Source organism: Sorex fumeus, unplaced genomic scaffold (assembly GCF_029834395.1).
Source record: "Sorex fumeus unplaced genomic scaffold, SorFum_2.1 ptg000046l, whole genome shotgun sequence".
Lineage (NCBI taxonomy): Eukaryota > Metazoa > Chordata > Mammalia > Eulipotyphla > Soricidae > Sorex > Sorex fumeus.
The window spans coordinates 9619234-9633995 of NW_026606103.1; the positions used below are offsets into that span (position 1 = coordinate 9619234).

The 14762-nt window shown below is 39.5% G+C and overlaps 1 protein-coding gene across 2 annotated transcripts in view; it reads left to right on the forward strand.

Annotated features, from left to right (window-relative positions):
- The window catches only part of AGTPBP1 (ATP/GTP binding carboxypeptidase 1), a 185395-nt gene that overhangs the window by 85297 nt on the left and 85336 nt on the right, over positions 1-14762 (forward strand). For both annotated transcript variants that reach the window (XM_056122523.1, XM_056122524.1), the window contains 3 exons: positions 3443-3651; positions 4552-4729; positions 6601-6698. In XM_056122523.1, coding sequence (XP_055978498.1) covers positions 3443-3651; positions 4552-4729; positions 6601-6698 — 485 coding nt within the window. The remainder of the gene's footprint in view (positions 1-3442; positions 3652-4551; positions 4730-6600; positions 6699-14762) is intronic.

The following is a 14762-nucleotide window of genomic DNA, read 5'->3' on the forward strand; positions in this document are numbered from 1 at the left end:
TCATTGATTATACTAACATTTATTTAACCACACTAACATTTATTTGTCAAAATGGCTTTCAGTTATTTTAAAATGTGTATAAAGATTGAGATCTGTTTGCCTTGCATCTGAATTACCAGCCTTGTTCATTTGAATATAGAATGACTTGATAGGAAGTTAGATAATACTAAAGCAATTATCTATTAAAATTTTAAAATAATGCCAAATCATGGTTTTTGTTTTATTTTATTTGAAGTAAATAGATTTTATTTGGAGGATTTTTTGGTATGGAGGGAGAGAGAGTGAGAGAGTAACATACTCGAGAGAACACGGGCTTCTCCAAGGGCGGAGAGAGCCCCTACACACATCCTAGCATTAGACATGAAAGCATGAAAGTACACATCTCAAGAGGGGAGATGCGGGCAACACATGTGCTCAGGCACCACATGTGCTCGGCCACGTGTGTGCAAGCAGCACATGGGCTCGGGCAGCATATGCGCCAAATCACGGTTTTTAAATATACCACAATGTATATCAATTTATTTCCTGTTTTTGAAATGAAATGTATGGTTCTCACTTAGCCATGGATTAACTTTAAAAGATATTTATATCTTTGCTTTTTTGTATTTTCTGGTTCAAATTGTGTAAAGGAAAATTTAAAAAATCGACAAAGGCATTGTTCTTTAATATAGTTTAAAATAACTTAAAATTTTCTAATTTTCAGAATTCTTGGCAGTAAATAATTCTAAATCAGTAATTAGCCAAAACCACTCATAAATTTCAAGAACTTTATAGAAGCTAATTAACTGAACAGGATGTAAATGTAGCATGTTCAGTTTAAAATAGTTGGGTTTTACTCCTTCCCTTCTCCTTCACGGGAAAATGGTGAACAAAACAACTCTTATCATGTGGAAAAGCAACTGACAGAATAACTATTTTTTATTTGAATTTTTTTTTTTAAATTTTGGGCTGGCTGGGCTGGAGCAATAACACAGTGGGTAGGGCATTTGCCTTGCTCACAGCCGACCCAGGTTCGATTCCTCTGTCTCCCTAGGAGAGCCCGACAAGCTACCGAGAATATCTCACCCGCATGGCAGAGCCTGGCAAGCTCCTTGTGGCGTATTCGATATGCCAAAAACAGTAACAAGTCTCAGTGGAGACGTTACTGGTGCCCGCTCGAGCAAATTGATGAACAAAGGGAGGACAGTGCTACCGTGCTAAATTTTGGGCCATATCCAGCAGTTCTCAGAGTTTACTTTTGACTCTGTGCTTATAGGGTGCTGCAGATTGAACTTGGACTAGCGGTGTGCTCTCTCACTGGTTTCTGTTTTTAAGGTATTTTTATATGGCACATGGCACTAAATAATCCTATTTTATAATGCGAAACAATGTTTGATAGCACACTGCATACTTTTATGTACAGTATATACATTTTGCTGTATTCACTTGATATATTCACATTTTTTTAAAAAAGATATTTTTGCATGAGTGGGTAGTCATTTACATTAAAGGGATAAACTGGGCTGTTTTCATAACCTTGAGAGTCAACACAGACAGGTGCACTCATACACATTGCAGAAAGACAGACACCTCTGTTGCTGTCTAATGTGGATTTACTTCACATCAGTGCTTGGAATACATGAGAGAGAAACCTAAACAAACAGCCCCTGTCCTACTGAGGGATATTGAAGATTGCAGAAAACTTTGTTCACTTTGGGTTTTTAATTTTGCTTTTTTTTTTTTCTTTTCTTTTTGGGCCATACCTGGAGATGCTCAGGGATTTACTCCTGGCTCTGCACTCAGGGATCATGCCTTGTGGTGCAGAACCAGGAGTAAGCCATATGAGGTGCTGACGATCAAACTCGGGTCAGCCAGGTGCAGACAAGCACCTTACCTACAGTACTATCTCTCCAGTGCCTTTTCCCTTTTCTTAACAATCATTCAGAAACTTGTTGCAGTTATGGATAAGCTTTTGCTTTTTAAAAGTTATTTCAATATTTTTCATTGCAAACATTTGGGCTGCTGGGAAATTCTCGTACACAGGTAGAAAGCAAAGGAGTTATATAAATTCCAGTTGGTATAAGCAACATGTTTATTTAAAACATGAGGCTTTAGTCAAAACTGTTGATTCCATTTTATAAGTAGCCCGGTTCCTTAGCCAGCTAGCTAAAGTGTGTGTAAGAACCTCCCACTTGTTTGTTTCTTCCACCTTCATAAGGTCAGATATTAATTTCTAAAAAAGCATATGCATTTGCTGATCTCAACTTGTTTATGTTATGTTTTATATTTGTATTAATATATTCAGAATCTGTAGTAATTTTTATATGTAACAAAAGTAGTGGAGCTTGAATATTTATCTTAGTATTTCTGCCATGACCCATGAGCTACGAGGTAGTTGTTGGATAAATTTGAGATTAAGAAGAGATTGGTCTTTTTTTTATTAGGGTGGGAGGGTTGTCCACAACTGGCGCTTCTCAGGGCTCACTCCTGGCTCTACACTCAGGGCTCACTCCTGGCTCTGCACTCAGGACTCACGCACTCAGGACTCACTCCTTGTAGTGTTTAGGGAGACATAGCGGATGCCATTGGCTGCGTGCAAGAGAGGCGCCCTACCTGCTGTACTAATGCTCCAGCCCCAGAACAGTTTTGATTATATTACAAAACGCTAATGATGAAAAAGCACCATCTTCTAATCACATTATGCTCCTTTATTTACTTGAAGTTTTTTGTTTCTGGGCTACCTAGAGGTGCTCAGGGCTTACTCCTGACTGTCTGCTCAGGATCACTCCTGCTGGGTTCAGGAGGCCACATAGGGTGTTGGGATGGAACTTGGGTCAGCACATGCAAGGCAAGTGCCCTACCTATTGTACTATCTCTCTGTCCCCTTAATTTTTTTTTTTAACTTCACATTGTTATGGCATGGCTATTTATATGGGGGGTTTTAAGCACTTAATTTCTACAAAAACTCAAAGTCAGTATATTCATAAGTCTTAAAACATGAAACTTTGATAAAAATTTAACATTTAAAAATATGTAGCTGTAGTCGTTAAGGTGATTTTGGTTTTTATAAAGCACAAAACATCATACAGGTAGGTTTTTATGAAAATGCAGTTTTCTCTCTGAAGCTTGCTTTGTTAAATACCATATATGACTACATAAGCATTACAAATTTTATTACAATTTTTTAGAAAGAGAGAGGAGTGCTATTGCTATGTGAAGCTATAAAAAATTGTGCTATTATTACTGGGGAAAAAGGAGTGATGTTATGTGGTGGTATATATTATATTGATATATATAATTAAACAATATTTCAAAATGTGGTTCCTCTGTTTCTGGTGTTTTTTTTTTACTGAGAGAAAGTGAAAATAACTTACAATAGTCTTGTTACATTTCTAATTTGGTATATTTTACAATTTTCTCTGTCATTTAAAAAATATGCTCTCTCAATTTTCTTTTGTTAAAGAAACAAATGCCAGGAGAGCTGTAGACAAAGGATATGTCCAAGTTCTTTTAACTATTTATGTAGATTGGCACCGCCATGATAGTCGGCATAGAAACATGCTCATTCGAAAGGGGATTTTGCAGAGTTTAAAAAGTGTCACAAACATCAAGCTGGGAAGAAAAGCATTCATTGATGCCAATGGGATGAAAATTCTGTATAATACTTCACAAGTGAGTTTTAAATTTTTTCTTCTTGTGATTATAATTGATCTAATTTGTGTATTAAGATAACTTAGTGTAACACATGCTTAGAAAAGCCTAATAAAGTATAATAAATATATATTTTTAAGTGATTAAGTCAGGGGCTAGAGTGATAGTACCTGAGTTGGAGAAAGCTGTCAGATATTGATGGATGCTTTTTATCTAAGAAAGGGTTACATAATGTTGTTTGTGTTATTTAACATTCTGAACCTTAATTTCTCATATTTTGACAGGACATATATGAGTCTATGCATTAGAAATTTGTAGATCAATATTTTGGTAGCCAAGTGCCATAAATAGCCAGTAATAATAATAATATTGCATGGTAAAGTTTTAAATTTCCTAGTCCTCTTTTGATATGAGTACAGTTAACTGCTGATAGGTTTAATGGCCAGCCTTCTGGGGAACTGCTACTGTTGTTTGATAACTGATTCTGAGAAAGACTTGGCAAGAAGCACTTTCTCTTTATATCTTAGATCTTTCTTTCTGTATTTCTTAGTTCTTCCACTTTTCTTCTTTGAAAATTAAAAGATCTGTTCTTGATTTGCTAACTGCCTCCTAAGCAGTCATGCACAATACTTAGAATTTTGCCTCAGATGATATGGATTTCTCTCTAGAATATTTAAGGAAAAATATCACTTAAACTGCTATATGAAGTACTTTTAAGACATACTTCTGAATAGTGGAGCTATCTTATAATTATGTGGAGTGTGTTGAGTATTCTGATATAACTCTAGAAATTATTCATCTATTTCTGAAGGAATGCATTAAATTGGTACAGCTTTTCACCAAAGGCACAACGTTACTATTTTTTTCTCTCACTCTCTCTCTCTCTCTCTCTCTTTTTTTTTTTTTTTTTTACAAAAACAGGAATGCTTGGCAGTCAGGACCCTCGACCCTCTTGTGAACACCTCCAGTCTGATAATGAGAAAGTGTTTCCCAAAGAACCGCCTGCCACTCCCGACTATTAAGAGCTCTTTCCACTTCCAGCTGCCAGTCATCCCTGTCACTGGCCCCGTGGCTCAGCTCTACAGCTTACCCCCTGAAGGTAGGGCACAGCTTAGGGTCGCTTCCAGTGCTTCTTGAGACTGCACAACTGCCAGTTCTTTTAAAAACCTGGTCTATGTCCCTAACAGATGAAGGTTGTGCTGAGCACAATATTCAGCTTTCATTTATTTAATATTTTTGTAGGGCTACACCTGGTTATCCTTAGGGTTGACCTGCCCTCAGGGATCACTCCTGGCAGTGTTCAGGGGACCATGTGTGGTAATGGGGATCGAACCCTGGTTGGCTGAAGACAAGGCAAACGCCCTAGCTGCTGCAGCCTATTGTTCTGGCCCCAACATTCAGCATTTTAGTAAATATTCTAATATTTAAATTTGAGGTCTCTTAATTTAGGGAAATAACTTAGGGTTTATTAATTTATATAATTTTAAATTGTGAAAAATCTATGCATCATATAGAGACATAGGTACTTTAAATACATTTTTTTTTTAGTAACTTATGCCATTGTGTCTGCATGTCGTGTCCTCTGTATCTGCTCCCCTGTTGATGATGTGGGTAGTTTCCCTGTCTTGATGACTATAAATAATGCTGCATTGCGCCTACTGGTGTGTCTATCTCCTTAAGTGTGATAACTGAAAAGAGACTCCACGGAGAAAATAGGTCACAGAGTCACTAATGTTGGCTTCAGAGATACCTTTGGCAAGATCAGACGTGACAGAGGAGACCCCAACACTGTGGCCACAGGCACAGGCCACAGGCCTGCTGGGAAGCCCTTGCAGTGACCCAGAGCCTCCTCGTGTCCCTCACTAAAGTTAAACAAAAGCTTTGAGACATTAACAGGGTAACATCAAACCAAAAAGCTTCTGAATAGTGATAGGAACCTTTTTCAAATTAAAAGATAGCCTATTTAGTGGAGGAAGATAATCTGCAAACCTTACATCTGACAAGGGATTAATATGCAAAATATATAAGCAGATTAATATGAAAAAAATATAAGTTGTATAAAATATATATAACTTCACAACAAAATAACAACATGATTAAGAAAATGGTAGAGGGTTAAAATAGACATTTCACCAAAATGACATACATGGCAGTAGACACATGAACATATCTTCACCATCACTAAAGAGAAGGAAAACCAAGATACAAAGCAGATTGAAATGTTTGCCTTGAGTCTCTATCATTTATAATTATAAATTATAATTTGTTTATTTTCTGTCCTTTAACCTAAATGAGTTCCTGAAGTTAAGGGAGTATGTGTTTTGGAAGTTTATCTTTCAAAAAAATTCCCAGCACCTAACACAGTAAATGGTAAGAGACATTTATTGAAATAAATGAAAGGATATAAAGGGATGAAATAGATTATTGAAATTTGTCATAAATAGTAAGCCAAATTCACTTAGATTAAAACAATTTTTTAAAAAAATGCTGAAACATTGGTATAAAGCCCATTACATTTTATGTAGCACTGTAGCACTGTCCTTCCGTTGTTCATTGATTTTCTCGAGCGGGCCCAGTAATTTCTCCATCATGAGACTTGTTGTTACTATGTTTGGCATATTGAATATGTCATGGGTAGCTTGCTAGGCTTTGCCGTGTGGGCCAGATACTCTTGGTAGCTTGCCAGGCTCTCCTAGAGGGGCAGAGGAATTGGACCCGGGTCGGCCAAGGCAAATGCCCTACCCACTGTGCTATCACTAGAGGGGAGGACTGTAGCTGTATAAATTTTATGTATTTTCTAAAATTTAAAGCACTTTGAGTTTCTAACATCTAGTATGATCTTAGAGATACTTTGTTTCCTAGTAGATATTGAAAGAGTGTGTTTCCATGGAAGCATGTGTATGTGTTCATGGATGTGTGTGTTCCGAGATGCTTACCAGTGACCTACTCACGGCACATTTTGTATCACAGTTGATGACGTAGTAGATGAAAGTGATGACAATGATGATATTGATTTGGAAACTGAAAATGAAACTGAAAATGAAGATGACCTAGATAAAAATTTTAAGGTAAGTATAATTTTTTTTCCTTTTTGATCTATACTTGTGTAGTACTCAGAATTTATCCCTCTATGTGCTCAGTGATCATTCCTTGTGGGGCTTGGGGACAATTATGTGGTGCTGGGAATTTGAAGTCAGGCCAGTTGTGTGCAAGTCAGATGCCTTCCCTGCTGTGTTATCTCTCTGACCCATAGTATAAAATTCTTATCATTGTTATCTTTATAAAATATATACACAGTTGTAAAACATAGGTCCAGAAAGTATGCAATATTAATGGTAGGCTAATTTACTTTGTCTGCATATACATTTTTTTTTCATGAATGACCATGAATACTTAATGACAAGGAAAATAATGTGCTTTGAGTGCATTAATTTAAAAGGGATAATAAATGGCTTATTTTCACCATTTCTAATCAGAAATATTTTACGTAAGTTTTCTGACTTAGTCTTAAGTGTGAAGGAAAGTGCTGGAGATTGTGACAAGTTATTCCTCTCCAGACAGACTTTTGGGGATATAAAAATGGTAGGAAAATAATCTATAGCTGATTCTTGTTAAGATGAGTCTGGATTTGGGCATGAATAGAAGCATTGAACTGAGAAAAAATTTATTTATTGTCTGTTTATATAAAATTAGACTAAGGGGTAGGTAGTTTTCAGAATTTCATGGAATGTATGAAAGTCTTGCTTTATTACATGATGGCATTTTGTAGAAAAATATGTGTTTTTCCCTCATAAATCTTGCTGGTTAACTGGTGCTTTGGTGGGAGTGGGTCTTCACCTGACTCTTCACTGACTCTGTCTCTCTTCTGTGATATTCTTCCCACTCTGTTAAAATCAGGGCATGCTGGGTTGACACATCCCCCTTTTCCTGTGGTGGGATCGCCCTCCTGGCCCTCACGTGGCTGGAGACCGCTTTGTGGCTGTTTGGGTTCTGGCTCCCGGGTGTGCTGGTGGCAGGGACTGAGCTCTCTTCTCACCTGCTGGCATGTGCTCAAACCCTGGATATCCTGGAGGTAGAATGGGAGATGCAGAAGGTGCAGATGGATATTCCAGTTTCATTTTCCTCAAATGTAATCACCACAGTAGGTGCTGGGAAAATTGTAAAGTTAGCCAGTGTGGCCCTGTGATGTTTTATGTACTGACCGCAAGAAGACAGGAGCTAGAGCCGTGCACCCTCTGGTGGCCAGGGCAGAACCATGAGTGAAGACAAACAGCGCCAGGAGAGTATAAATTCCATATGTATACCATAGATAGCAGGAATTGTCTTGAAGCAGCTCCTTGGGGGCTTTGCCGGATACTTGAGGGGAGTAAAATTTCTCAGATTAATACTAAGTTTTCAAGTTAGGATGCTGATTTGGATTGAGAACATTTCTCTGTGCTATCTATTCATGTCTGTTAAAAACCAAGTTTGCTAAATATAATAGTCTTATTGCTCTGGGTTGTCATTACAAAGTTCTGTTGTACATATTATTTTATGACTCCACTCACATGTGATTTATAAAGAAACAAAATCAGATGAATAGACAGTGCACAATGAAACAAAACCTTAGACTCTTGATCATAGGATTGAAGTTACCAAGGTGGAGGTTTTGCTGGAAAGAAAGAGCCAGTGTCCAAGTCTGTAGACAAGTGCACATATACACAGGAGCTAGCAGTCAGAAAGTAGAGCACAGTTTCCTCTTCCCCTGCAGGAGTTGGCACAGGGTTCAGAAAACAGCAGTTTGCTGAGACTGTCCTGTCTCTTCTGCTCCCCGTATGCCTGTTCTGTTGGCCGTATTGCCTCACCCAGGACGTTTTCCCTCCTTCTTCTCGAGTTAAGCCTTCCGAGGGATGCTGCCTGACACGGTGGACGTGCTCTGTTCTGGCATGAGCCCCACATGGTGTTTGCACTCCAGAGTGATTCCATTCTCTCTCCTTGAGATTTTTCAGTTCATTGTTTTTCAGACACTTTTAGAGCCTCTTATCTCCAGACAATGAGGACTTGTCAGTATCGGCAAGCTTCCTGTGCTTTCGCTCCATATTTCAGTAAGACTTGAGGAGTAACGCTAAGGATCTTCATCTTTGTTTCTCTGCAAACCCAAACAGTTTTTTTCTACTGAGTTTCACTATGGCAGTTTTACAGGAAATCATTTTTAAGTGACCTTCTATGGCTCTTTTTCACAAATCTTGAATTTTGTACTTAAAATTTTATGGAAATGAATAAATTTTTTTTCTTTTTTGGGCACACCCAGCGATGCTCAGGGGTTACTCCTGACTCATGCATTCAGAAATTACTCCCGGCGGAGACCAATGGGATTCTGGGGGTCAACTCAGCTTGGATGTGTGCAAGGCAAACACCCTCCACACTGTGCTACCGCTCCAGCCCCAACACTGTACTTTTTTTTTTTAATTTGAAACAATGTCTACTGATACTTACAGAGAAATATTTTATTTTGGTTATATAAACAAAAGCTAAGTGTTCAAATATGATATATGAGAAATACACAATGTATCTTCTTTTGAAAAGGTGAAGGGGCCGCACCCAGCTGGGCTGAGGGCTGACTCCCGGTTCTCTGCTCAGGGATCATTCCTGGCAGTGCTTGGGGAACCCTTTGGTGCTGGGGATTGATTGAACCTGGGTCAACTGCATACAAGGCAAGCAGCTTGCCCACTGTGCTGTCTCTTACTCTTACCTTTTTAAAAAACAAATTACTTGACAATATAAATATTGCATTGTAGCACTGTTCTCCCGTTGTTCATCGATTTGCTCGTATGGGCCCAGTAACTTCTCCATCGTGAGACTTGTTACTGTGTTTGGCATATTGAGTACATCACGGGTAGCTTTCCAGGCTTTTCCGTGCAGTCGGGATACTCTCAGTAGCTTCCTGGGCTCTCCGAGAGGGGCGGAGGATTTAAAACCGGCTCTGCCGAGATGGCAATGCGCAAGGCAAATGCCCTACCGCTGTGCTATCGCTCTAGCCCAATATAAATACTAGTCAGATAAATACAGAAATATAGACCTCTAAATCTGATTTGGGTATAGTCTGGTGTATAGTCCTATGTATATAAAGGATTTTCACAATTGAAGCTTAATAAAATAGTTTCAAGGCTGAAAAATAAATAATTTGGCAGTAATATAAACACAAGCTGAATATGAGAACTGGGGGTGTAGGGCAGGGACCAGACATTGTGAAAGGGGCGCTGGTTTTCACAGGTGGCCCAAATGAGTGCAGTTCTTCTATGTCTGTCCCTCTCTTTCTGACTCATTTCACTTAGCATGATACTCTCCATGTCTATCCATTTATACTAAAGTTCACGAGTTCATCTCTCCTGACAGCTGCATAGTATTCCATTGTGTAGATGTACCAAAGTTTCTCTAACCAGTCATCTGTTCTAGGGCACTTGGGTTGTTTCCAGATTTTGGCTATTTTGGACAGTGCTGCAATGGACATATAGGTACAGATGTCATTTCTACTGTGCTTTTTTGCATCCTCAGGTTATATTCCGAGAAGTGGTATTGCGGGTTCATATGGAAGCTCAATTTCTAGTTTTTGAAGGACTGTCCATATTGTTTTCCAGAAAGGCTGGACAAGTGGGCATTACCACCAATAGTGAAAGAGCGTCCCTTTTCCCCCACATCCATGTCAGCACTGGTTGCTTGTGTTCTTTTGAATGTGTGCCAGTCTCTGTGGTGTGAGGTGATATCTCATTGTTGTTTTGATTCGCATCTCCCTGACGGCTAACGATGTGGAGCATTTCTTCATTTGCCTTTTGGACATTTCTATTTCATTTTTGAAGAAACTTCTGTTCATTTCTTCTTCCCATTTTTTGATGGGGTTGGAGGTTTTTTTCTTGTACAATTCTACTAGTGCCTTGCATATCCTGGATATTAATCCCTTATCAGATGGGTATTGGGTAAATTTTTTTTCCTATTCTGTGGGCTCTTTCTGTATTTTGGTCACTGTTTCTTTTGAAGTGCAGAAGCTTCTTAGTTTGATGTAGTCCTATTTGTTTATGTTTGCTTCTACTTGCATGGTCAGTGGTGTTTCATCCTTAAAGATGCTTTTAGCTTCAGTGTCATGGAGAGTTCTCCCTACATTTTCCTCTATGTACTTTATGGATTCATGTCTGATATTGAGGTCTTTATTCCACTTTGATCTGACTTTTTAAAAAAAATTTTATTAGTGAAACACCATGAGGTACAGTTGTAGATTTATAAATTTTTGTGCTTGGGTTTCAGTTATACAGTGATCAAGTACCCGTCCCTCCACCAGTGCCCATCCTCCACCACCACGGGTCCCAGCATCCCTCCCACCCACCATTCCCCCCCATACCACCCTGCTTCTGTGGCAGGGTATTCCCTTTTGTTCTCTCTCTCCTTTTGGGTCCTGTGGTTTGCAAGAGAGGCATTGAGTGGCAGTCATGTTTGGTCTATAGTCTACTTTCAGCATGCTTTTCCTATCCTGGGAGGATCCTCCCAACACTTTTATTTGGTGTTTCCTTCTCTATCTGAGCTCCCTTTTCCCCTGGAATATGTGGCTGGCCTCCAAGCCATGGAGCAAAACTCCTGGTACTAATCTCTGCCACTCTTGGGTGTTAGTCTGCTATTTTGTTGCTTTATATTCCCCAGATGAATGCAATCTTTCTATGTCTATCCCTCTCTTTCTGACTCATTTCGATTAACATGATACTTTCTATGTAGTACCACTTGTATGTAAATTTCATGACTTCATCTTTTCTAAAAGCTTCATAGTACTCCATTGTATAGATGTACCAAAGTTTCTTTAACCAGTCATCTGTTCTCGGGCACTCAGGTTTTTTTTCTCCAGATTCTGGCTATTGTAAAGAGTGCTGCAATGAACAAACAAGTGCAGATGTCACTTCGACTATACTTTTTTGGGATACCACTCTCTGGGATATATTCCCAGGAGTGATATTGCTGGGTCAAATGGGAGCTCAATTTCTAATTTTTTGAGAATGATCCATACTGTTTTCTAGAAGGGGTGAACCAGTCGGCATTTCCACCAGCAGTGAAGGAGGGTCCCTTTCTCGCCATATCCACGCCAGCACCGATTGCTTTTGTTCTTGTGGATGTGGGCCAGTCTCTGTGGTGTGAAATGATATCTTATTGTTGTTTTGTTTATCTGACTTTTGTGCCTGATATTAGACAGAGGTCAGAGTTCATTTTTTGCAGGCAGCTATCCAATTTTTCCATCACCACTTGTTGAAAAGGCTTTCCTTGTTCCACTTCACATTTCTTGCTCCTTTGTCAAAGATTAAGTGGTTGTATATTTGGGAGTCTGTGAATGAATATTCAGCTCTATTCCATAGGTCTGCAGGTCTGTTTCTAGCCTAGTACCATGCTGTCTTAATTACTACTGCTTTGTATTACAGTTTGAAGTTGGAGAGGGTAATGCCACCCATCTTCTTTTTCCCAAGGATTGCTTTAGATATTCATAGGGGTTTATTGTTCCATATGAATTTTAGGAGTGTTTTGTCTATTTCTTTGAAAAATGCCATGGGTATCCTGAATAGGGACTGCATTAAATTTGTATAGTGCTTTGGGCAGTTTTGACATTTTGATAATGTTAATCCTCCCTATCCATGAGCGGGGGATGTGTCTCCATTTCCTAGTGTCTTCTTTTATTTCTTGAAGTAGTGTTTTTTAATTTTCCTTGTATAGGTCCTTCACCTCTTTGGTTAAGTTGATTCCGAGGTACTTGATTTTCTGAGATACTGTTGTGAACGGAATTGTTTTAACATCTCTTTCTTCTCTTTCATTATTTGTATCTCTTTCATTATTTGTATTTGTAGCCATGGAGTTTGGGATATTGATTTTGTAGCCTACCACAAATTTCATTATTTGTATCAAATTTTATTTGTACAAATTTCATTATTTGTATCTCTTTCATTATTTGTATTTGTAGCCATGGAGTTTGGGATATTGATTTTGTAGCCTACCACTTTACTATAACCACCTATTGTTTCTAGGAGCTTTTCTGTATAGTCTTTAGGGTTTTCTAAGTATAGTATCATATCATCTGCAAATAGTGATAGCTTAACCTCTTCCTTTCCTATCTGTATTCCCTTGATATCTTTTTCTTGCCTAACTGCTATGGCCAGGACTTCCAGTACTATATTGAATAGGAGTGGCGAAAGCGGGCAACCTTATCTTGTTCCCGGTCTTAGAGGAAGGCGTTTAGTTTTTCCCCATTGAGAATGATATTTGCCATGGTTTTGTGGTACATGGCTTTGTCTATATTGAGGAACAACCATGTACTTGGATCCCCTTGATCCAGTTACTTCTTCTTGATTCACCCCTCAGTTTTCTTTGCCCTCCCTGTACTCTGGGCTGAGGATGATCCAGGCACCCCTGTTTTAGGACATAGCATCCCTCCTCCAGCGATTATCATACCACGTGAGGCCTGTGCATTCTCTGGCTGGCTGCATTTAGTGTGACACCTTCCAGTCCCATCCAGGTTCCAGTGGGTTGTGTGGTTTCTTCATTCCCTATGGCTGTGTAGTACTTCATTGTATGTATATACTATCTTCATGACCACTACCTATTTTTGGGCATCTAGATTAATGCCAGGTCTTAGCTGTTGTACTGAATGCCACAATCAAAAAGTTTGTGCACATGTCCTTTTGAATGATTATTTTTCTGTCCTGGGGGTAAATACCCAAAAGTGGAATTTCTGGGTCACATTTTTTAATTGCTGGCTCAACTTTGAGTTTATTCAGAACCCTCTATGCTGTTTTCCAGACAACATTATCCCCAGCAGTCGGTGAGAAGTCACATCCTCACCCACACAGATTAGTACCAGCGTTTTTGACGTGTGCCATCATCACCGGTAAAAGATAGTATCTCATTGTCATCTTATTTGAATTTCCCCAATAATAAGTGATGATAAGCATTTTTTCATGTGTCTGATGGCCATCTGTTGATCTTTCTCTGAAAAATCCCTGTTCATTTTCTCTCCCCAGTTTTTGATGGGGATTTTTTGGGGGGGGGGCTATTTTCCTGTGTTGAAAATGAAACTGTTAATTTTCCCACTGATATACATTATGATAGCTTACAAGAAATAGAAAATTTTTCAATTCAGCTTCATACCTTTCTGTGTGTGGATAAGCCTCACTCTAACCCACCACCAGACCTGGGTGAGGCTAAGAGTATCTGAACATAAACCAGTGCCTATCCTAGTGTACTGTATTAAATCTCTGAGGGTGGCCAGGGTGTGACTCTGACAGCTCTTCTCCTGGCCGCCCAGGTTCTGGGGTCCCCGGGCCACTCGCCCAGCCAGGATGGCCCGGGCCGTGGGGCAAACAGTGGACGAAATGAGGTCTAAGCTGGTTGATTGATCAGTTGCCATTTATTCCATTCTCCCCACACGCCTGCCCCAGTGTCTTTGAGCCTCCCATTCTAGTCTCACAATACTACTCATTCCCATCTCCTTCTGTCTCTCCCACTCATCTCTCCGTGCTCCATCTTGCATCCTGGGCTCGCTCTCTCGCCACGTCCTTGCTCCTGTATTATTCCTCTACATTCTTCTCTCTCTGTCCCCCTTGATAACCTCTCCCCAGTCCATCGTGCTGCCCTGCTCTCTCTCTCATCTCTCTAACCTTCTTGTCTCTCCAACTCCCCATCACTCTGGGCCTACACTCCACCTACTCTGGTAGCCAAATCAACATAAGAAATCCCTTCCCGAGGGCCCACCAAGTTCAAAGGGAACACCACCTAAGAGGTATTCCAAAGCCCTTCTTGACTGCCTCAGGCAAAATACCTCTTAAGGTGTGTTTTTCCTTTCCTCCGCCCAATAACTTTATCAACATTTTAATACTATTCATTTTTGTATAAAAGAGATAACATTGAGGCTCATAGGGCAGTTCTCCTGGGAATATCTGGCCACAGACTCAGACTACAGAGTTTAGGCCAGATTAATCTTTCCTAATCCTAGCAGGGTCTGAATCTAGTTACTACTTTTGGATCATGACAGCATTTGTCCATGACCAAGCTCTTAACTTATAGTTAAGCATTATGGCACTTTGGCCAGGCCCATCTTGATGTCAGGGTAGCACATAGCTTACCGCTTACCC